Genomic DNA, 24045 nt, shown 5'->3' with positions numbered 1-24045 from the left:
CCAAGTAAAACGAGACAACAAAACCTCGCCAAGTTTTTACTTAAACTAGACGTACAGTTCTACCAACATTACACAAAAAAATTTTAGAAGATATTTTTCTTATGGCAACTCTTTTTTTGAAAAGTTTTGACCATGGAGACTATATAAAGGAGCCAAATCTCTATATATGAAAAGTGTCCATCAAAAAACAGTAATTAGGCGGCGCCACCATACACCGAAATACTACCAAAAACAACCTACGTAATTTGGTCGGGTTATTTGTTGCCTTATATGGTTCATGTTATACTCATGTCCCAGAGCATAACTAGCGCCACCGGAGAGATTAGGAACTATTATTTAAAGCTGAAAGCGGTCACTTTTGCAACAATTCTGCCATAAGAGATGGGCATCCTTTCTATACTATCCATAGTTTTGACATTTAATTTTTCATTCATTCACTCATTCATTCGCCTAATAAAATTGTACTTACGTGTTGTTTAGCAAGCATTTGCCGCCTACTTAACTTAGTATCTATTCTATTATATCGTTTGTAATAATGGCTAAACTACTATGTATATTACTTGCAATATGCATATCTGGTGTTATTTCTAAAAAAGCCGAAAAGAAACCAGAATGGGCTAAGAAAGATATAACAGATTTTACTGAAGCTGACATGGAAAGGTACCAATCGCACTTCTTTTCTTTACGCATTCCAAATTGCTGACACGATCAAGACCTAATTATTATGCGTTACAGATTGCTAGATCAATGGGAAGAAGACGAAGAGCCCCTCCCAGAAGACGAGTTACCAGAACACCTTCGAAAGCCACCGGCAATAGACATAACCAAAATGGATATGTCGAATCCAGAAGCAGTGTTGGAAGCCACTAAGAAAGGACAGACGGTAATGATGTTTGTTACGGTGGCTAATAACCCCTCAAGAGCGCGTACAGATGAATTGACCAAAATATGGCAAACGGGTCTCTGGAGTAACCACATACAGGCAGAGAGGTATGTATACAAACTACATTTGACCAAATTAACACACCTTTTTTTCATAATGTAGGTGAGTCAACTCTGCCAGCCATACCCAAACTCCATGTTGACTAATATAGAATTCGGGTTAGTTCACAAAGTATGACTTTCAAACTGTGTAAACCAAACCATAACCATTTTTCTCCTTTTAGGTACCTTATCGCTGATGACAGAGCCATTTTCATGTTCAAGGATGGCTCTCAGGCATGGACGGCCAAGAAATATCTCTTGGAACAAGAAGAACTGAAGGATGTGCAATTGGAGAGCCAAACATACCAGGGCACCAAGGCCGATGTCAGAAATACTGCACTGAGGGATGAATTATAAGATGACCTGATAGGTTTAAATCTATTCTTCCATCATAAGGGTGTATTTATACTGGATCAACCATTGACAGACAGACAAAATTCAGTAGTTGATGCAGCGTGCATGGGAAGTGCAAATATGGCTTTTTTTTCTTATCACAGATGTACACCTCATTTACAGTGTAGAACAGGTTTAACAAACTTCTAAGACTAGAAGCAATTGTTGTATTGATGTATCATGAAATGTATAACAATATTTACGTATTACAGAGACAAGTAAATAATTAAGACTACCAATCTCAAAACATAGTTGCATTTTCATCACTGTAAAGATTGGAATCTTGTAACCCAGTGGCCCAGAAATAATGTAACACAATCTAGTAACTCTTAAAAGATGTAAAATAGTGCTGTGATTGACACTTTCAACTTTATGAAGAGATGTCTTTACTACTTATGTGGATATTAGGCTTGTGCCTGCTCATTCACTAGAGAGAGTGCTCCACTCTCGGTCAAGCAAACTAGTTCGGTCTTTTAGTTCCTTTAGTTCAGTTCGGTTGTTGAACTTGTTGAGAGCCCGGAATGAATAGGAATCAGTTATAGTATACATTCGATTTTTTTTCCAATCTTTGGTAACTAAATATAATTCAAGTTGTACAATATGATTATGTTGAATTGTTGATATTGAACACAACACCTTAACACAATAAATATATAGAAAAATATTTGATTTTCTTCATACTTTTCAGGCTTTGGCGTGTCATGTCGTTCTTTGATCTCGTTCGCACTTGTGCTAACGACATTGTGAACTGTTTTGTTCCATCAGTTTTCTGTTTCACCCAGTCAGGCTCTCTCCAATCCCACTGAACTAAAGGACCTGAAGACCGACTAAGACTGCAAGAAGAATTAGTTCCTTCCGGTCCTTCACGGGATTTCATTCTTAACAGTTCTTAGTCCATGACCGACACAGGCCTAGTGGATATACTATTATGATTTATGATATGTGTTCTATTTGCATAAATACTGGATCTCTCTGTCATTAACATTTCACATTTAGCCTTTTGGATTGATATTTTACCCATGAATATCAACAAGAGATAAAAATAAACCATTGGCATGTTTAGTAATGTCAACCTTTTTGCATTTAATTAAGGTTCAATATTGTATTTATCATGTGGCATTTGAGTTATACTGAAATGCTGAGCTCAAAAGGTTATACACTCATCTATAAAATAGGTCAAACTAAATTTAATGCAGAACAATTGATCTGTATATTATTGAATGAACTGAGATCGTACATAAGAATAAATATTATTTTTTCCAGTGCCGTTTTTTATAATCCCTACTTCATTATTAGTTAATTGTGGTATTTTCTATAAAAAGGGACCTTATTGTCGATGGCGCTTGCGCCATGATTAACGATGCCTCGATATAAATACAATGCCGCGCGACGCTGTGCGGCGTAAGCGCCATCGACAATAAGGTCCCTTTTCATAGAAAATGCCCCAATTAATAACAGATGATACAGCGTGGGTGGAAGTAAAGTTAATCAAAAATTATAACTTGCTCCTTTATTACAAAAATAACTGGCCGTTCAACAGCAGATGGGGTACAGAAAGTATATAATTATGAAGTTAAAACGCATCAGTAGCGCGGAAATGTTCTTCATCAATAGTGGAGTAGATGTGACCTTCGCCACACATCCATTCCAAAATGTTCCTGTAATGAAAATAAATTTTCTGAAGATGCTTAAAGATGTGACACATTCTTTTGCAATCATAATTTTTTTAGGTAGTAAATTAAAGCTGTAAAATAACTGCCATTGTGTCAAATGATTGGATGGGAAGAATGCCAGTGTGTGCATGTAGTTTTTTAAAAACTTACTCGAATTCCACTTGCGGCATGCGTTCCTTCAGCGACGCATACATGTCCTGCTTGCTGATACCCTGTTCTTGCGTGGAGGCCCGGATGAGATTGAACACCATCATCTGGCGCGGGTTCAGCCCGTTTACGGAGCCGCCGCTGTCTGACATGCCGACCATAGAGTTAGCTGGTAGGCCACCGTTGAATGTAGAGTTGGAGTTTGGAACAGGTTTTTCCTGGATAAGCAGCATATTTTAGAGGATGCAGGTTTTTACGAGTACACGTTCTCATAGCAAAGAGTCTCGACCAACACCTTGAGAGACTCTCGCTAGGTGGTTGGATCAAGGGTCAGATGCAGAAGGCGGTGATCTTGGACACGGCGCGGATAGTCTGCCGGTTCCTCTCTCTGCGGCCCTGACCACCGGCAGCTTGGGCCCTGCCCCGCTGCCGGCGGCACCCTAGGTTAGGTTTTTTATAATGTGTGTATATATTTTTTGTAATGTTTTGTAAGTGTTTTTAATATTTTACTTTTATACTCATATTGTAAAAAGCCTAGCCTAAGAATGAAAATTAATAATAAATATTTGATATTGTCTTCGGTTACCACAATAGTTACTCATGAAATAAAACTATGAAAACGGATTATATCGCGTATATTGAATTTATAATACATCCTGACGTTTCGAACCCTTTACAACGTTCGTGGTCAACGGGTCACGGGTTCGAAACGTCGGGATGTATTATAAATTCAATATACGCGATATAATCCGTTTTCATAGTTTTATTTCATTAATAAATATTTGTTTCTGTGCTATCTGTGTCAACTGTCAAGTCTAGGGAGAAAAGCGCAATTATCCTCATTTTCAATATCAAGTGTGGATTAAAAATAATCAAAATTTCATTTTGCCCACCTTTTTTGACTCTGCTTCCATTTTCACCTTATTATTAATACATTGTAAATAATGGAATGTGATTGCATTGACATCTGTAATGGGCATTATTTTGAAAATCATTACTACTTTTTTGCCCTTGTTGGTTTTCACATTGCCATAAATTTGGATGTAGTCATTGACATTGACTTTGGGTGAAGATTTATCCTGAAATAAACAAAATTGTATGTCATAAATGAGAAAATATATATATTGCTCTTTTTTCTGGCGTTTCAAATAGATATTGATATACTTGATTATCTTGACTCGGTTACACCACCAAATAACTGAACTATATGTTAACACTCATTAAAATAACAAATTTAACACGGCTTTTGTTAATGTAATTATGTGTGAAACATGGCGGTACACTGACTTTTATGAGCCTTCGCAAAAAAAGCTACTTAATACCGTGGTCGTGGTGTGGTGGTTTAAGGCTGTTATAATATTTTGCACAGTAAAGCTCACAACTTATACAATAGACTTGACAAGGGGCTTAGCAAATAACATTGTTTCATTTACACATTTTTGAGAGTATTAATGCAAGATAATAAAGGTGACAACACTATTATATGACATTAAAAACTGTGCTCTAATTCATATTAAATCACATTTAGAAACGGGTCTATCGCGAATTTATTTTGTTACCTTTATTTACCGACGTTTCGACACAGGTTTCACTGGTCGTGGTCGCGGCTAACTGACGTCCCAGCAAAATGTCAAAACAGAGATTTGTGTGACTACCCCTCGAAAAGTGCATTTAAAGTTCGAGGTAGACATCACATTTTCAAACCCCCCACTACACATAAAAGTTAATTATTGTCAATAGTCCGACACACAACACTCACAACATCCGCGCACATATCCGAAGATAGATCCCTTGGCTTTAACTTCTGGATCACTGGTCCCAAGTTGCCGATAAGTTAAAACCATCTTCCCTATTAAAATTTCTGGGGTGCTTCTTGATTTCAATCGCTTCTCGCACAACTCGAGGATAATAATGGCGTTCAGTGGAGACAACTTTTGGTTTATGAAGCTCAATCCAGTGATTTGCGCCGCATGTAAGTAGATGTTCGGCGATCGCGGACTTGTTTACTTGGCAAATAAAGGTAACAAAATAAATTCGTCGATAGACCCGTTTCTAAATGTGATTTAATATGTGTTTAAACCGCGAAAGTTTTAAATGTTATGTGCTCTAATTATACACCTACATCCTCATCCATTGCTTCCTGGTCCAACCAAAGCACAGCTCTCATCCTGCCCGTCATATCTTGGATTGTGTATGTAATTTTGGTGCTCTGCATCCGAATGTTCCTGACTTTCACTACCAAAGACACTATTTGTATTTCTGTGCCCCATATCTTAACACCATCATCACCACTGTGCAGTGCCTGGCGGATTACGATGGGTGCCGTACGTGATGCTCTTCGGCCCTGCAATGATACGGGTAGTGTTTATTACTGCCCCTTATTTGTTTGGTTGCATAAGTAAAATTACCATGTAAATGCAGCATGAAACAATCCTACAAAACCCTGACTATTTTGCCAAAGACAATCCAGGAGCAATGGTTCATGAGACCTAACAAATCATTTAAATTGGATGAGTCACAATCTGGATCTGTTTCACAATCTAAATGTTTATCTAATTTCAACGTTTGCATCAACCATCCTTGGAAGACCAAACGGTAAATTATGTTTTCTAGGCAACAGAAGTCTAAAGAAAAAATATAAAATTTCAAATACAAAAACAGATACTTTTGGTAGTATAAAAAAATCTAGACATTGAGTTTATTAAAAAGAAAGTTAATGTAAGTCAGTAAACATGCCATATTGATTTACAAAAACATATAATTATTATGTCAGTGTTATGCCTAACTGTCTATAATTATGAGAAATTATCGGATTTTTTTCATGCCGTCTTGGCATACCTACATGTAGAAATCTTGATTTAGTATCAAAATTGTTAAATTAAACATTACAATTATATGAGTTGTAGCATACCGTTTTTTGAGGCTGGTTTGGTGTGTTTGCATTTCCAAACTGGCTAGGAGAATTAAAAAATCCACCTCCCGCCGCTGATTGGTCTGAAAAATAATTTGTTTCACTAGAATGTTATTACATATAACCTTAAAAATGGTGTATTCGATTATTGTAAAAAAGTACGTACCGTTCCACATATTTACGGTTGATTTTAGCTAGATAGATTTTCTCAAGTAGACAGTATTGTTATTTCAAAGAATTACTTGAATCACAAGGGTTACGGCTAAATTTGGTGCAATCGGCGGTTAGTGAATAAACATCAGTCACGATCACGACACAGGAGTAAGCAGTGTTTCTTTTTCGACTTAATGACCTAACAGATATTATATACTTATAATAAAGGCGGAAAAACTACGGAAACACAAAATCTCGTAAGTAAAAGTTAATTATTATTAAAAATGGATACGCTGTGTCGCAGTTCGGCGTTATAATTTCATTTGACACTGACAGTACAAATAACCGCGAAACGAGTTGAGGAGCACGTTTCCAAACGTACTTTGTATAACTATCAGATAAGTTTTCCGTGTCTTATATTCTTATTATTATATTTAAATTTAATACCCGATAAATAAAAATTGCCCCAAAAAAAAATCAATTGATTTTAGTTGATAATCCGCTAAACCTGATGTAATATTTTTCTGTTGTTTATTCCTTTTCGAGTTAACCCAGGGGGAGGAAGGCACAGACTATATAGCTGGTCAAGCAAATCTTGTCAGTAGAAAAAGGCGGCAAATTTAAAAGTTGTCGTCCCATAAAAATTTGAAATTCGCGCTTTTTTCTACTGACAAGATTTGCTTGACCAACTATAGTTTGTCAAAGGACGTCTCATTTCAAACATAGACAGAGAGAATCATACTATCTTTGTCTTACACTAGTACTAGCACCCAAAATAAAAGGATGAGTATAGTTTGTTTTTGTTCTTATTTACTGCCAGTTTGGTTTGACCAACTATATTCTCTTTGATCAAAAATGCAAAAAATAAGTATATAATGATATTGAATTACAACTTCTTTCTGTTTTAAAGATAAAATGAGATTAAAATTATAGTTGGTCAAGCAAATCTTGTCAGTAAGTAAGAACAAAAAAACTACACTTATCCCCTTCTTCTTGGCGCCAGCACCAGTGCAAGACAAAGACAGCATGACTCTCTCCGTCTACGCCCGAAATGAGACAGTCCCTTGACAAACTATATAATATATTATTCATGGAGACTGTATAAAGGAGCCAAATCTCTATGTATGAAAAGTGTCCATCAAAAAACAGTAATTAGGCGGCGCCACCATACACCGAAATACTACCAAAAACAACCTACGTAATTTGGTCGGGTTATTTGTTGCCTTAATATGGCTTATGTCCCAGCGCCTAACTAGCGCCACCGGAGAGATTAGGAACTATTATTTAAAGCTTAACGCGGTCACTTTTACAACAATGAGGGCTATCGTTTTTTTGCTCACCAGTTGGCGCCTCTGTTGATGGTGGTCCAAAAGACTAAAGAAAAGCTGTCAGTCATTGAAGTGACAAGTGACATTTGACATTTCGAACTATGGAAAAGACCACCATCTACACTAGCGCCCCTAGCGGCAAATTCATACGCGTTAGCCCTCATTCTGCCATTAGAGATTGCGATCCTTTCTATACCATCCATAATATTATTATCTTAAACGAATATTTTCTCCTAGCAATCTTATTAAAACTCCAACTGTCAAAGTCAAACGTGGATTGGATTTGGATTAAAAAAAAATATTCTCGTCACGAACGTCGGCGGGACGAGTTGTTGCTGACGTACATTTGAACTACGTTATAATTATGCTACGAATACTATAACAATTAGTAGTCGTCTTAATTTTGTAAATATCTAATCAGTACCATTCCTAATTCTCAGTGGTTAGCTATATTTTAACTGAACGCAAGTCGTGAAAGTTGGTGAATGCAAGTTTTTTGAAAATCTCGATCTGACTGTTACCTAATCAGATTGCGGTTATCGTTATCACTGAAAGGACTTGAGTGTATGTAGTGAGCACCATGGACCAAAGTAGTATTACACCTAATACTTCTAATCAGCAGCTGGTTAGTAACGGGGACAATGACTCCGCGACGGCGCTGCTGCAGGAGAAACAGGCGAGGAGGCGGGAGAATCTGAGGGACGTCAGCTTTGTCGAGTACATGACGGTCGGGATACTATGCTTCATCAATCTCATCAACTATATGGACAGATTTACCATCGCTGGTAAGTGCAATAAAATTGATGTATTTATTAGGGACCTCACTTACCTGCCTTTGCCTTGGAAGTGATTCTAACACTCGTGTTAATAATGTCATTATTAAGGGCCAATCCCATTTTAAATCTAATTGGGTTTATATTAGAACCTGTCTACAGGGCCGACCCTGCGGACTTGGTTGCTCACTTACTGTCTGCCCTTAACGGCCCCCTGAGGAAGAGGGCCCTGGACACGAGCCCCATGTGCCCTTATGGTAGATGGTACTGCCGAGGGATTTGACTAGTAAATTTTTAGCTTCTTAGAGATATTTAGGAAAAACATTAAGACCCGGCACTATCGCAAAACCTTCTGTCACAAGTTTTAGCTTAATCTTTTGTTTCTTTCTAATTTCCTGGCATTACGTACTCTTTCAAGTCTTTGCTTTAGCTTCAATACACTACGATATGTATAATGTCAATTAATAACTTAGAAATCAATTTTTATCCACTGACTATAATGAAGCAAAAATGAATATTTATTATTATGATCAAATTTATGATTTTATGATAATTGTAAATACACAACCACTGAGACAGTTATGTCTAAACAATTGCATGCTACATTGCAGCTGCATAAGAATTAGCCATTTCTCTGCAGGTGCTGGTTACTGACCGCACCTGTTTGAAATTTTATGACTGCTACGAAAGTTATTTAAACTTTCACAATTTTTTACATTATTATATATTTTACAAAATGAGACCTAATTGTGTATACTTAGTGCTTACATATCATAAATATTTTTTTAAATGTGACCTTTTGAATTACATGATAAAATAGTAAATATAATAAAGTTTGTACAATTTCCACCAAAATTTGCCTACCTATACAAATATATACACGGTGGCTAAAAATATTACACTGAGCATCTTTTACTATGGGACCAACCACGAAATCGCGAAGAAAATGTACCCTCCCATTGGAAAATGGATCAGCCAAAATGTATGAAACAGCCAATTTTTTTTTCGTGATTTCGTGGTTGGTCCCATAGTAAAAGATGCTCAGTGTAATCCAAAAACCTCCCTGGCAACGGGAATGCACTTATTTTTTAGCCAGCCTGTATTATTTATATTACTTAAAAAAAGCTCTATCTTTCACACTTTTCAGCAAATATGAGAACAATAATATCGTAGAGTAGTCCTAGATTATTCAAATATGATAATTATAATACCTATTGTCAGTATACAATTTTGTAAAACATTTGCTTTCTACACACTAATGTTATCCTCTAGCCACCCAGACATCAAAATTTGCCAATACAAATGCATTTTTGATTTTTCAAAATAGAATATACACCTTACAATCGAACATACCACTTAGACACCATTTTATGTTTCTGGGCGGCTGAGATTAAAATTTTATAACAGGTATTCTGGGCTTCACACATAATTCTATTAATTCTGTTTTATACCCTAACTATTTAATGCTAAGTCCATTGCACCATATTCTAGTATAGGTATGTATGTTGTACATGTAAATACCTACTTTCGAATGCAGTATTATTAATGCCGATGCTACTTTAACCTTTTATTATCTCTCACAATAACATTACTAGACTTATATTGACCGGGGTATGGACCGTGATTGCCTTTTGTATTGTTTTCGAGCTCGGGAGCTGCGTCGAAATATTGGGATATTTCGACGCAGTTACATGCATGCATCGTGTTCACGGGTAACAACACACAATAACATTATAATGATCAAGTGGGCATCATCGTGAAACCTACGTACGGTTTAACTTTTGCCCTATAATTGTCCCGTCTAATTTCATCTTCCTATTGTGTCTTATAATTGATGTTGTGTGATATTACATCATCTTACGTCTTCAGCTACCTTACTAGTTTTTTTTTCTGGACCCTGAGATACAGACCAGACCAGACCAACCAGTACAACTAGACCTCGAAGATCGTAACAACTTGTGCGTAAATAATCACAATCAGAGGCACTCAGAGGCACTCAGAGGGCTGCGAAAATCGACATTTCGTTATTTAACTGTCTATCGCTCTTGCATATCCGAGCGATAAAAAGGCAGATAACGAAAATTTGATTTTGCGGTAGGCCCTCATAGATTGCTAGTGATGCAAAATGATCATAAAGCGTTGCGCACATCGCACAATGCATTTTTCGGTGGTTTTCCTGTGAATAACGTCCTGGCCATGACATTGCGCGACTGGCTTCGGCTAAGGCGACAACCATGGGTTGGAACGAGACAGCGATCGGACCTTTCGTTCCCACCTATGGTTTTCGCCTTAGCCGAAGTCAGTCGCGCAATGTCGTGGCCGGGACGTAAGCGCTAGTATTCGTTTGCGTAATTTTAGCAAGTCTAGCATATCCGAGCAATAAAGAGGCAGATAACGAAAATTCGATTGTGCGGTAGGCCCACGGAGATCGCAATGCACTAGTGATGCGAAATGATTATGATATGAAGCGTTGCTCACTATGCATTTTTCGGTGGTATTCCTGTGAGTAAGCGCTGGTTTTTTAATATTCGTTTGCGTTATCTTATCCTAGCTTAGCATACTCATTAACGAAGATTTACGAAGCTCATGACTCAAGCATTCTAGGATGAGAATGTGTAATCTAATCTCTTTCTAAATTACTTACTAAAAATAGGTAAGGCATGCTCCTATTTTGCGTAACATGCAGATAAGGTCTTTAAAACCCTGGATGAAAAAGTTAAGCCACCTAATCTCTGTGTATTGTAAACAGCTTTTCAGGCCTCATTACTTAATTTTTGGAGGTTCTTTATTGGGTCCCTACCTCTACATTGTTCACGGTAAACCAGAACTGATATAAATGTGGACTTTACTGAAAATTATTAATTTTATAATTATAAATTTTATAAAGTAGGTAGGTACAGTATAGGTATACGAGTGTGGTAGTATGGTACTTACTTACTAAAAGCAATTTCCTTTGGCCTGCAGTTAGTTGAAAGACACTGCCTAAATATAAACAGCAAATTCACCTTTTGTATGCTGCAATATAGTTTATGAATAAAACATTTTTATTACCTTTAGCTGAAAGCAAAGTAATTGTGTATGTATAGTTAGTTACGCTACAATGAAATTACTTAAATAGTTATCACTTATCGCGTAGGTCCTGATTATAGTTATTATAGATAGGTAAGTAAATGGAAATGCTATATTCCAGTAACTCACGAATTCAATTTTCATTACAATCGATTAAACTGGAACCTATAAATTTGTCGTTCAAGCCTCATGCTGGACATTTTATGTAAATTGATAAAAAAAATTAAATTGAAGCGGTTTAAGATTCAAAGAAATCTATCAGCAGTAAAAGCGAGAATGATGTTTTTATCGAGTCCTCTCATTGTTAGATTGTCATACAAGATTTTTCTATACCTTTACATGATGGGATATACCTACAGGATGGCCCAAAAATACGTTGACAAAGTTTTTCTAATTATTTAATTAAGTACTTACGTAACTAGTACAAAATGAGTTAAAAATTAAAACTATAGTCTTTTTTATGCAACAAAAATTAATTGTCTTCAAAATAGCCTCCTTTCGCTTTAATACACAAACGCAAACGTTTGTTAAAAATTTCAACGATATGCCGCAGTTCCTGACCACATTCGGAGAAAATAGACTGTAACAGAAGGACAGACAGACGCAGACGCCGTTTTTTCCTTTTGAGGTACGGAACCTCAAAAAGTATTTAATAACAATCTAATGTCGCGAAAAATCCTCTTAGAACAACTACATAAATGAAATCAACTAATTAAAAATGACGTTTAGATTTCTGTCCCTATTACCTTTCCTGTACAATCAATAAGCATAATACATGAGAAGTTGCATAGACGTAGGTTTTAAATGCACCTCCCACAATATAATAGTCTCAGGGGGGGCCATTACAAACCGTTTTATGTAATCGAACGAATTTGTTACTTGACTTTCAATTACCGTGGTGTCGTAAAACGCATTTTTGAGAACCATTCATTCCTAAACGCGTGGTTTTGTAAGGAGAACTATTACGATGGCAATTAAAGGGCTTTAGTGTGAGAGGCGAGGAGAGGTCGACGTCACGTAATCAGGACCCTAATCTCCATGGTGCGCTCACACGTGCGTGGGTTCTCAATGTTCTCATAGCTCGGTGAATGAAAGGCATCTCTTAATAGTAAGTACGTACGTAGTTTAAGTTTTATTCTAAAATGTAATAAGGCCATGGATATGAATTTCGAAAATCGCCTACAGTATCTACGAGCCCCGATTCATATGTTTTCGTCTAGTCAGACCATTTTTTGAGGTACTCGCGTTTGTACAAAAACAATGTTTAAGTTTAAAAATCACTAACATTTAATGCTAATGAAGTTTAATTTTATATGGTAATATTCTCCAATAACTAAATACAAAGACACGAATAACGAAAAGTATAACGACGTATAATAACGAGAAAAGAAAAAAATAACGATTTTTTTACGGCTAGGAATATAACAGATGTGAAAAGGGCTATTACTAGGGAAAGCAACACGGCTCTACCAATGTACTGACAATTTTGTTTCGAGTCCATGCATGCAGCAGTGCTATAGGAGAGGACAATAAGATTTGGAGAACGTTTTTGAAAAGTACAGTTTTTTAACAATAAGTCTCATGCAATTATTATACGATCAAAATGAACTAGATTAAACATTACTATTACGGTTCCCATTACTGGGTCATTTTATCTTCATGTGTAAAATTTATTAGAATAAACAAAATTGTTGTGTGGAACTAGACGAACTAATTTGCATCGGGGCTAGTACCTACCTTTTGTCTGAAAACATCACAAAGTACAATGTTTAAGAAATCGATTCACATCAAAATCGGCTCAGTAGTTTTCACACTAGATCAACCGAGATAAAACCGGCCAAGTGCGAGTCGGACTCGCGCACCGAGGGTTCCGTACTTTTTATTATTTGTTGTTATAGCGGCAATAGAAATACATCATCTGTGAAAATTTCAATTGTCTACTAGCTATCACGGATCATGAGATACAGCCTGGTGACAGACAGATAGACGGACAGCGGATTCTTAGTAATAGGGTCCCGTTTTTACCCTTTGGGTACGGAACCCTAAAAAAACTACATAGTTATGAACTTATGAAGACAGCTAAAATCGTAATATTCACAACACTTTTTCGCTCACTACTTATTTAAAAAAACTAAATTAATAAAAAATAACGAAGAGGCTAAACTATTAATACGAGTACACCAACAAAAACATCCTATGGCGTGACGTTTTTCCCCTATGCTACACAAATAAATAGGTTAGGAAATTGCCAACGAAATGTACAGCTATAGTTAATCAGAATGTATACCCACAGTAATCCGGCGCTAAAACTGGGATACAAATAATCATTATATGTTCTAATTTACTATGTGGGCTTACAGTTTCGCCATTCAATTTCTTTATAAACGGCTAAGTTCCAGATAACAGTATAATTTTCATTTAATTTAGCATTTTAGTAAAATGTATTTCTACTACATGAATAATATGCAGATTTGCTCTAACTTCCAGTAATCCGGCCCTCTTGTGTCAGCATTAGTGCGGGATTAGTGAGATTGTACTGTATAAAAAAACTGTGCATTTAGATACGCTGGCAAAAACCCTCATCGATAGGTAGTTTACACTGTTTGAGGAGCCGTAATTACATGCGGGATGTTTATGGGATAAAGTGTGTGACAAGGGTTGATTTCCCAAGGGGCGCTTCAACAAGTGTTTCCAGGTTTCCACCCTTATCTTGATTAAAATCTTAAAGCAATTAGAAGCTCGATTTGCCGAACGCAGCTGTTTGAGGATAACACAATGTAAACACTGGAGATATGACATATGACTAATGATACTAGGGCAGGTGGTGTGACAATGAAGAACGCTAGAGACGGTGAAGATAAGGTTATTGAGGGAGTTTTTTGCATTTGTAATCTTATTCATTGTTTTACACTGATACGATAAAATTGGCTGAATCAGTGAGTTGACGTGGTTTCAAACTTTGAAGGAAATGTGAAATGTATGTCGCTTTTAACCATTTCAGTAATGTCACTTTAGAGGGTATCAGATATTCTATACATATACTCCTGTCAAATATTGTAGCTGACTGTACAAGATACTTTCATTATACAAAAATGAAATATAAGATCTTTCTGACCTACGTTGATACTTGAAACCGTCATAGGTGACTGCGTTTAACCTTGACCATTTATCTTCCTTTGTATGACAGTTAACATTAACACCGAGCCTATTAAATACTATAGAACAAAAAACTAAACTAGTAAATAGACATTTTAATATCCTATTCCTTGTTGCCTTATTAACTGATGTTGTAAATGGTTGTGACTAATCGTTTTCTCACAAGGGGAGTAGTTTAAAGTTTATACGAGCAACTAACCTAAATGTGTTAAGCTTCTTCAAAGAAAGTGGTTTAAGCAGCGTCTTCCGCTCATTGTCCTAGTATTTGCTTTTCTAGTTAAATACGTGTATTTAACACTTTCCATGTCCCCATACAGGCCATACACATCATAAAGGAATGGTCCTTTGACAAACTATAACATAAATACTATCTACGCAATCTAGTTATCGTACTATGTCATGCTCAGCGAGTGGTGAGTCACAGTTGTGACGTCACTTTTTATGATATCCAGTTGCATTGGTGCATTTGGTGCGCCAGTCCGTCTGGCCAAGTCTAGTCGCCCTTCAACTGACTGGCCATTTATTTTGCGTCTGTGACGTCACCAATGACGCTGTTGCTTTCCTTTTTGTGCTATTTCCCGGCAACTGGTCATGTTCATCATGAGTTGTGTTATTTGTCGATTCAGAGAAAGTACAGTCAGTATCAACTAGATAGAGATGGCCGATATCGTAGGTTCTTACCTAACAAATAAGGATGGTACGATAGATAGATTTGGTCACTTTAGCCGCCACTACCTATTTGATATCAGCATCACAGTCAGCTGTACGTGGGTTATTAGTGTTATTACTAAATTAGAAATATGCTAAGTCCAACATAATATGACTAAATTGCAATTGAGGATTTAAACTCAACGTTGAAATGCTTATAGTATTTATCGCTGCTAGAATATTAACAACATTCTTAATCATAGTTGTTTTCTGCCGTAACAAAAAAACGTATGTACCTATTTACTTATTTCTTAGTTCTTAGACTTGTATTTGAACCAGCATGCACCCTAAACAACAATGTAGTTTTGATACTTGTGATTCAAACGATTTGGGCCTTATTGTGATGCACTTTACAATACGCTTAGTCACCTTACGTGACGTGACAAAACGTATCTTTGGACCATGATGGAGGTCTGGTCTCCATATGAAGGGACCACAGACATATTTAAATAATAAATTCAATCAAAAATATGTAGCATACTAATGAGATCCACAGCACAAGCTTCGTCATCTTATAGGGAACTCATCCATCTCAGGTTACAACACAAATCATTAGCAACACGCGTCGCCAAAATCTCATCATATTTAAACAGATATCGCGTTTAGGTACTGCGATTTATACGAAAGCCAAATGTGCTAATTCCGAAGTCAGGTGAACGACATATTAGTGGTATTTTATTGAAGGCCAAACATCACAGCCTTGTTAACTGATTTTCATTTTCAAGTATTTTTATTAGTCACGAAGTTGACGTTAGGAGTAGGCGCAAAAGAGTGTTCTATTTAGCTTAATGTCAGTAGAAGATACTGTTGCTATGAATAACTATTTAAGAATGGAATGTCGGGCAACAAAAAACCTATTCCTTGCTTGTTAAACATTAACTTAAATATTAATGTATGTTAATGAGCGCCTTAGGTCAGGTATAGGCGTAGGTTCAAGACTCACAATTGCGTTCAATTGTTTCTAATCGGTTCAAAAGCAATACTTGTTGGGTAATTAGTTGCAGTATTGGGTTATTCGTTTGGTGACTGTTTGCGATATTTTCAGCTAAAATATATTCTTGCCATTGGTCGTTAAAGAAGATTTCTCATCGCAGTTCTGTCATTTGCATCTTATTATTATGTAAGAATTTCAGGACTCTGGACTTTTATAATAATTAGTATAATATGCTGTTGCTGGGGTATGTTTGTTAAATTGCCTACATTTGCTTTGTTATAAAATCCGGCCAAGTGCGAGTCGGACTCGCGCACGTAGTGTTCCGTACCATAACGCAAAAAAATCACGTTTGTTGTATGAGCCCCACTTAAATATTTATGTTATTCTGTTTTTAGTATTTGTTGTTATAGTGCTAACAGAAATACATTATCTGTGAAAATTTCAACTGTCTAGCTATCCCGTGATTCATGAGATACAGCCTGGTGACAGACGGACAGACAGACAGACAGACTAGTAATAGGGTCCCATTTCTACCCTTTGGGTACGGAACCCTAAAAATCAACCATGTTTCGTAATTCCTATTATATGTTCTAATATATGCAACGTCCTTAGTGTTAATGTCGTTAATGACCAGCCTATTTGCTCTATTCTAATTGCGTAGGTACTGTAGGTAGCCTTGAAGTATTTCTATTCATGCATAAAAATGGATTTTCTACGAATAAAACTAAAAGTAAATATATACCTACTTTGCCCGTGAGCCTGTGACGGTCATAATCATAACTACTTTAAAGTAGAAAGAGACATTTCAATAATTGATTTACCCTTAATATTATTCGTTAAATTTCTTTAGAAACATTATGATTGTATGCGAGTCATTCATTTTTTAGGGTTCCGTACCTCTAAAGGAAAAAACGGAACCCTTATAGGATCACTCGTGCGTCTGTCTGTCTGTTTCTCCGTCTGTCACATCCTTTTTTCTCCGAAACTACTGGACCAATTAAGTTCAAATTTGGTATATGTAAGTTTGTGACCCAAAGACGGACATGTAACGTAAACAAATTAATTTTAGACATGGGGGCCACTTTTGAGGGGTAAATGAGAAAATTAAAAAATAAAGGTTTTCAAACTATCGTGTTACATATCAAATGAAAGAGCGCATTGTGAGAATCTCAAATATATATTTTATTTTAATTTTAGGATAAACAGTTTAGAAGTTATTTAAGAAAATAGGTAAAAAATTAACATTCCCCCCCTTTATCTCCGAAACTACTGGGTCTAAAATTTTGAAAAAAAATACACAAAATAGACCTTTACCTATAGATCACAGGAAAACCTATTAGAAATGTGCAGTCAAGCGTGAGTTGGACTTAATTATTTAGTTTTTGATCCAACCCCTACGGGTTTTTTAAAGACATTTCACGCACGTTTCACATAAAAAATACATTGTTTAAATTGTGTAATGTACGGAACCCTTGGAACGCGAGTCCGACTCGCACTTGGCCGGTTTTTTTTTCTTTGTACCTACTATTTAATTTAGTCTTTCAAATCAATTTTATCTAAAACTTATACTACAATAAGCTTAAAAAAATGTCATGTTTTCTAAATGGCTATTGATACAGCTTATACCGTGTGTAATAAAAAGGGTTGTCCCCATTTGTTCCGTAAGTTACTGCGGGGCCGGGGCCCGGGTGTCCGTCTAATGAATAAAATATGGGAGAGCTTATGCTAGCATTGCCCAGTGAGGGGTACTGCGGTGAAACTTGGGGTGTCGGTTATGAAGCTTTTTATCGCCTGAATACGTGGGGTTGTTCCACATTATTTTTGACAGTTAGTGACCTCGCCTCGCCTTTTTGTTTATTTATTTATTCATATTGTTAAAATTAAAATCAATTCACACTATCTAGCCAACCCTTAGGCACAGCTGGTCCAAATGACAAGATACTTTTAGAAATTACTTGTATGCACTAAACTACCTCTCGTATATTCCACGTGATTTACTTACTACTTAAACTTTTCTTGGTGCTTTTCGGATAGGGTGTGCTTCCGGTACTGGTTTTCCATACAAAAACAGCCCCGAAGCGGAGCCATGAATTCCCGGTTCTCACCATACAAAACCAAGTACCGTACCGGGAGCATTCCCTAATTTCGGATGACAAAATTTTACTGTTTTCGGTGACATTGCTACTTGACAAAGTACGTTGCTTATGTTTCGCCGTGTCATAAGATGTCATAAAAGATATCAAATATATGGCCCTTGAAGTTGTTTTGTAACTCGTAAACTATTTTGCTTATTTATGTTGAATAATCGAATAACATAAAATGTTATCCTTTCTATGCTTTTACGACTCCCCAGTGGCATAAATGTGGCATAAGTAATAATGTAAAAGGTTAAAATGCCTGACAAGTGAAAAATATATAAAACACAGACTTCTTAAATGCCATTGTTTTTTGTGCCTTGAAAGCAATAAATAATGTGAAAGAATGTTCGTTTTGTTTGTTTTTAAACCGATTAAAAACGGTTTATAAATCTATAAGATTAATAATTAGCGTCGAACATTAATATTCATATATTTCATATACATCCTTCTCTCCTAATGTGCGTGCAGTGTTATTTTATTTCAATCTCTAATGGACCACTCGCCTTAGTATTACATACTTGGATCTCTAAATTCCTAACAACTATACGTAATTGAAGACCACAATTATATTGGTTTTACTAAAAATAAAGCCCAGGCTTTAATATTAATCGGGACGCTCACATGCATCATATGAAGGGATCAAATAGGATCAGATCAAATTTATGAGCTTACGTTGCGCTCGTTCCAACAGGATTTATTTTATGTGTTCACTGTTCTGGCCGTATTAATATTGCTTACCGAGCGCAGGCAAGTCCAGCGTTCTGACCTTCGAGGTCGTAACAAGTGTATGTGATGGGAGAGCTCAAGTATTCTGCTTCACTTAATATAACATTAATAACTGCGTTTAGTAAGCGATCGGAATCACTCCCCAGCATTACACTGCCACGTTGAATCCTTTGAATCCCTTCATATCAGGTGTCCCCATAGACCCGATACAATGAAGTTTTCGGGCGGTTTCCCAAGGCACTTCAATTAAATGTTATCTTAAAAATAAACATCGACTTGAGCATTTGACTGGACGTTGGTGGTCTGTGCTTTTAAAAACATGCGTCCACTTACGGCATGGACGTACTAGACATGTCAAGTGATAAAGGTTTTCGTGATGATACTTAAATATGGTTTAATAACAGAAATGCAACCTACAATTGGTCATTTTAACAACAAATAAAAGGTACCGTAGATTAACTTAAATAATAACAGGTAGTGTGTAAAAATACATAAACATATGTGTTAAACACTTTCAAAATCTTTTAAGTGTGTAGTTACAGGTTCTTAATTTTCTAACGTGGAATCCTGAGCGTAGCAAGATATTTAAGCAATGTCCCCCGAAACGTAAATAATTAGTTATCTTATCGTGTCGTATGTCAGTTTTAAATACAATCGTCCACTTTAGATCTACTAGACATGTCATGTGATAAAGACACCGTTAACGATACTTAGAAATGATTTAATGACGGTCAGTGCATTGTTGCAAATTGCAATTGATAATTAGTCACAGTATACATTAAATAATAACACTTTACGCTGCTTAATGTGAAGTAGAAAAAACAGGTGTGCAAAAATGTGCATGATAAACTGATAAATAGTTCGCGATTCGTGATGTCTATACAAAAAGAACGCGTGTGAAATGCTAGATATCGTTAAGATTAGACTGATATAATATAGGTGATTAGGTAATTAACAGCTTACCATAAAATTCTTAGTAAAACTTTCGTAGTGCCGTAAACATGGTCAACGTTGCCTATTGCCTATAAGCCAAACAAAAAAAAATTGTTTTAAAATACAGCGAGTCTATCAGAGCAGAGGACCTACCGCCAACATAGAATATCGAAATAGATAACTCCAATATGCAAGAGTGAAGAGAGGCAGACAACGAAATTTCGATTTTCACGGACCCCGTCAGTGCTGTAAGGCTAGGAAATGTTGAAAAAAAATCACGGTACTTATTACCAGTAGTAACCAGCAATCCAGCAAACAAAGTAGCAAATATTGATAAATACATATAAGCTTAAAAGAATCGTAGTATGTTTAAAAAATACCTACTAAAGTGTACGAGTACTAGATCCGACTGTACATAAATGAAAGGGACTTTTACTTGCGGCCGGTAACAGTGGCTCTTTGATCTGATGCATTACAGCTGTGTATTCCGGTCTCGTGCACCGAATGCTCTCGAGTGCACTTGAGCCAGTTGAGGCTAATTAGGTCTGCACGGCGGAGATTATTATCTTCAAGTACTGATTTCAAATGTGTAATTAATGATTGCCAAAGATTTGCCTACGAAAGGTTACGTCAGATCTATACATATACAAAATGTGTTTATACAAATATAATAAGCCGATTAATTATTTCTGCACGAGAACGCTTAAAAATTAAGTCTCCCAATTTTGAAACCTATTGTATAGATTTTTCGCCCTAAAATTTCAATGCAATTATTAGTCATTACTGTTATCGAAAAATGAATCAGAAATTTGAATTAGGTAATGAATTGCTCGTTTAATGAATTATGCACATCCGCTATTATATGTGATTATCTAATTATCTATCATACTTAAACTGAACAAATCAAATTATTACATTCAATCTGAAGTCATGGTACTTTTGACAAAATAATCAGGTAACGAAATAAGCAGATTTATAAGCATTAAACACTAGGTAATATGTGACATATAATATTAGGCCCTTACCTATGAAATTAGCGTTTTTTTTTCACACATATTATTTTGTACGTAATTTATTCATTTCAATTGCAACTTCCTAATTATATTTCAATTTCAATAGTAGACTAATGTTACAAAGGTTTTAGATACAAATAATAGGTTTTTAGTTTTTATTTAGTTATTCAAATTAAAGCTTGAAAACCACCCTTTTCATGTGCTGCCGGTTCAAGTGTTTCAATTACCTATAGTTTTATGATGCTAACCATTTTTAAGTAATTAAGATATGTGTAACGTAGCTTAAAAGTTTTCAATATTCCTAACATAATTTTGTTTGGTTTGAATTTGACATTGCTGAATAATCCGCAAAATTCAATGTATGAAAATCACAGTTTTCATAAAATTCTCCATATACAAAACGCCAATTTCATAGGTAAGGACCTAATATTATAAAGTTAATACTATGATAACTAAACACGTAGGTAGATGACTAGATGATATGATAATTACCACATTACAACACGCTTTTCTTTTCTTAGTAAATTTAAATTGCAATGCTGTAATGCGTCAAAGTTCACGTCCGACGTCCGAAGTAAGTATAAAGTCAAAACATTTGATTCACACGTCCATCCATTGTGAGCGCGAAGGTTTTTATAACAAAAGAAAGTTGAATGGGATTCTTGAGACAGTATACAATACACGCCTATATGTATTATACAACCTGTTGACATAAAATCCAATTCGTTGGAGTATTTGAATGCAATCAATTCTTATGTATTTTTGTCACTGATTCTATACTAGATGCCAACACGTTGGTGCGGTAATAAAGGAAGTTTATGATTCATTAAACTCGTAATACTCAATTATGTTTGTTACGATTACGATTAATTTACTTCCAAATTCCGATCAGTTGTTAGTAAATCTTTACGGAGGCCAACATACCATGTAATGGCGATGTGAGATACCTATATAATGAACTCTATTTTATTTTTAATGCAAAAATGTATAACTGTTTATTTGTTTATTAATTTATAACGCTTAGGCGTTGAACCGATCTAGATTTAAATAACTTGAGTTCCTGAAATATATTTTAAACGGGTTACTCACGTGTTATAAAGTCGAATATTGGATCGAAACATGTCGAGTGAGTAACCCGTTTAAATTAATTTTGAATGTTCGAGTTATAGTTAAGACTTCCTGAAATAGTTTTTATATAGAAAAGAATCAAATAAGTGTGTGCATTGTGTCAATAGGTGTGGGGATGTATGTTTGTAACTTTGTACAAATGAAGTAGTGGGAATAATTATCGATCCGTATCAAACCCGTATATTGTATGATATTAAGGTCTGGTCAAGCGTGTCTATATTGACTAATAATTGGTTTAATTGTAGCATTAGATATGACACTGAAAGGGGCAATAATGTCCGTCTCGTTTGGCTATTTATCATTGTTAAACGACAAATGCATTGCGCGGGCACGGGCGCACATTTGGCTGGACCCAGCTGCATGTGCATTGGTCGGTTATTAATGACCATAGCCACTTAGTAAAACGAGTGTCCTTGCTTAAGTAATGGCAATATAGTTGACATTTATTTTGGGACCAGTTAGGGCGAAAAGACTTGATTGGTTTCGTTCTTAGAGGTGTTATTGACTATTTGTAGACTGTCAACGCGATAAGTTTACCGATGGTCATTTAAGCGTGTTGTTTTTTGTTCGCAATTTATGCGAAGGCCATCAGTATCGGAAGGCGTTTTACATTATAAGAAATTAAATGGAAGCGCTACTTCTGTTCTTGGCAATAATGATACAATAGTAGCGGATATTTGTAGTTTACAAACTAAACAATGAAAGATTGTCGCTTAGAAATGCATGTAATCCAATAACGTCGAACCACAGAATGTTAATTCGAATTAGTAAGTCGACGCGTGGGTGGTGGGAGTCCCACCACCCAGTGGGACTGGTGGGTGCAACCATCACATACTTACTTACCTACTCGTACCTTTCGATGAGCATTGATTTTTGGTTTTCTGTAATTTGATACGGCTTCTTCAGAAATTCAGAAAGCAACGGGTCACTTCACTTCAACACTGGCATTCCTCGTTGACATAATATCGCAACCTGGTCATATTCAATATTTACCGTCTGCAAGTGTTATTGGAAAGTTAACGCAATTATCAATAAGATAAGAAGTTAACATTGCGACATAACGGTGTCCATTCTGAAGTAACCTTAAGTTAACAGTTCGTAAGAATACTCTATAAAATTGCTGCCCAAACGAAAAAAGACGTAGCTATAATAAGGGTTTCATACATCTGTAGTACTTTTTTTGTCTGGATAGTAAAATAAACATTTACATCAATTCGAGTGTTAATAAAACTCCGTAATAGCGTGGCCACTGGTTTCCACAGTCTTTAAGTTCAAAGGGGCGGAAAAGTGAGGTTAGTGAACAGATGACCTAAAATATCGATGATACAATTCGGAACTTTTATTTGTATTCAAAGGTAATTAATTCTCGTTGCTTTTGTGTGCATATTTAACTACTTAGTTGCATAATACCAACATAATTAAATAATTATAGCTTGAATGGACGACAATGGCCGAGCAGTAGTATGTTATTAACCTTTTAGAATGCCCACCGACCACCGACGCTATAGGTATACTATAGTACCAAAGTCTACCAACGACGGCAACGACCTACATACAGGGTTATTCCTACTTACCCGTACTTAATGGTAATCTACTGGAAACAGGACTCTTAAATAAATGTTGTGGTAACCTTACAAATTCACACAGCAATTTTGCACTCAGCAACGTGGTAAAAAATAAGATAACATTTGAACCGGTTTTTGTGTAAAGTTAAACTACTAACGTGTATATATTAACGTGTTACATTAAACAGCGCTCGAAGAGATTGTAGGGTTTGTTTTGCTTAGTGATATAATCTAGACCCGCATCAGGGTAATGTACGGCTGTGGTTATCGGGCGGTTCATGCGGTTTGTCAAGGGTTAAATTCGCTCTAGGTA

General features: G+C 36.0%; 3 protein-coding genes across 5 annotated transcripts in view; 2 read left to right on the top strand and 1 right to left on the bottom strand.

The window, feature by feature from the left end:
- The first annotated feature begins 468 nt into the window (after positions 1–468).
- Positions 469–2639, top strand: LOC134746057 (LDLR chaperone boca). Its single transcript, XM_063680277.1, has 3 exons — positions 469–660; positions 736–990; positions 1167–2639. The coding sequence occupies exons 1-3, from the start codon at positions 536–538 to the stop codon at positions 1339–1341; spliced, it is 555 nt and encodes a 184-aa protein (XP_063536347.1). The 5' UTR covers positions 469–535; the 3' UTR covers positions 1342–2639.
- Positions 2640–2872: 233 nt separating this feature from the next.
- Positions 2873–6590, bottom strand: LOC134746056 (replication protein A 32 kDa subunit). Its single transcript, XM_063680276.1, has 6 exons — positions 6275–6590; positions 6109–6191; positions 5320–5541; positions 4091–4276; positions 3201–3415; positions 2873–3035 (listed from the first exon to the last, which is right to left on the bottom strand). The coding sequence occupies exons 1-6, from the start codon at positions 6282–6284 to the stop codon at positions 2951–2953; spliced, it is 801 nt and encodes a 266-aa protein (XP_063536346.1). The 5' UTR covers positions 6285–6590; the 3' UTR covers positions 2873–2950.
- Positions 6591–7877: 1287 nt separating this feature from the next.
- The window catches only part of LOC134746083 (protein spinster), a 39029-nt gene continuing 22861 nt past the window's right edge, over positions 7878–24045 (top strand). For 2 of the 3 annotated variants that reach the window (XM_063680319.1, XM_063680318.1), the window contains exon 1: positions 7879–8374. In XM_063680319.1, the coding sequence (XP_063536389.1) occupies positions 8170–8374 (205 nt within the window). In that variant the 5' untranslated portion in view covers positions 7879–8169. Of the gene's footprint in view, positions 8375–24045 lie in introns of all 3 variants that reach the window. The other variant, XM_063680320.1, reaches the window with a different exon arrangement.

The sequence above is a fragment of the Cydia strobilella genome, chromosome 12, assembly GCF_947568885.1.
Source record: "Cydia strobilella chromosome 12, ilCydStro3.1, whole genome shotgun sequence".
NCBI lineage: Eukaryota > Metazoa > Arthropoda > Insecta > Lepidoptera > Tortricidae > Cydia > Cydia strobilella.
Note: the sequence above shows the minus strand (reverse complement) of the source record. Positions and strands in the feature narration are given on the sequence as shown.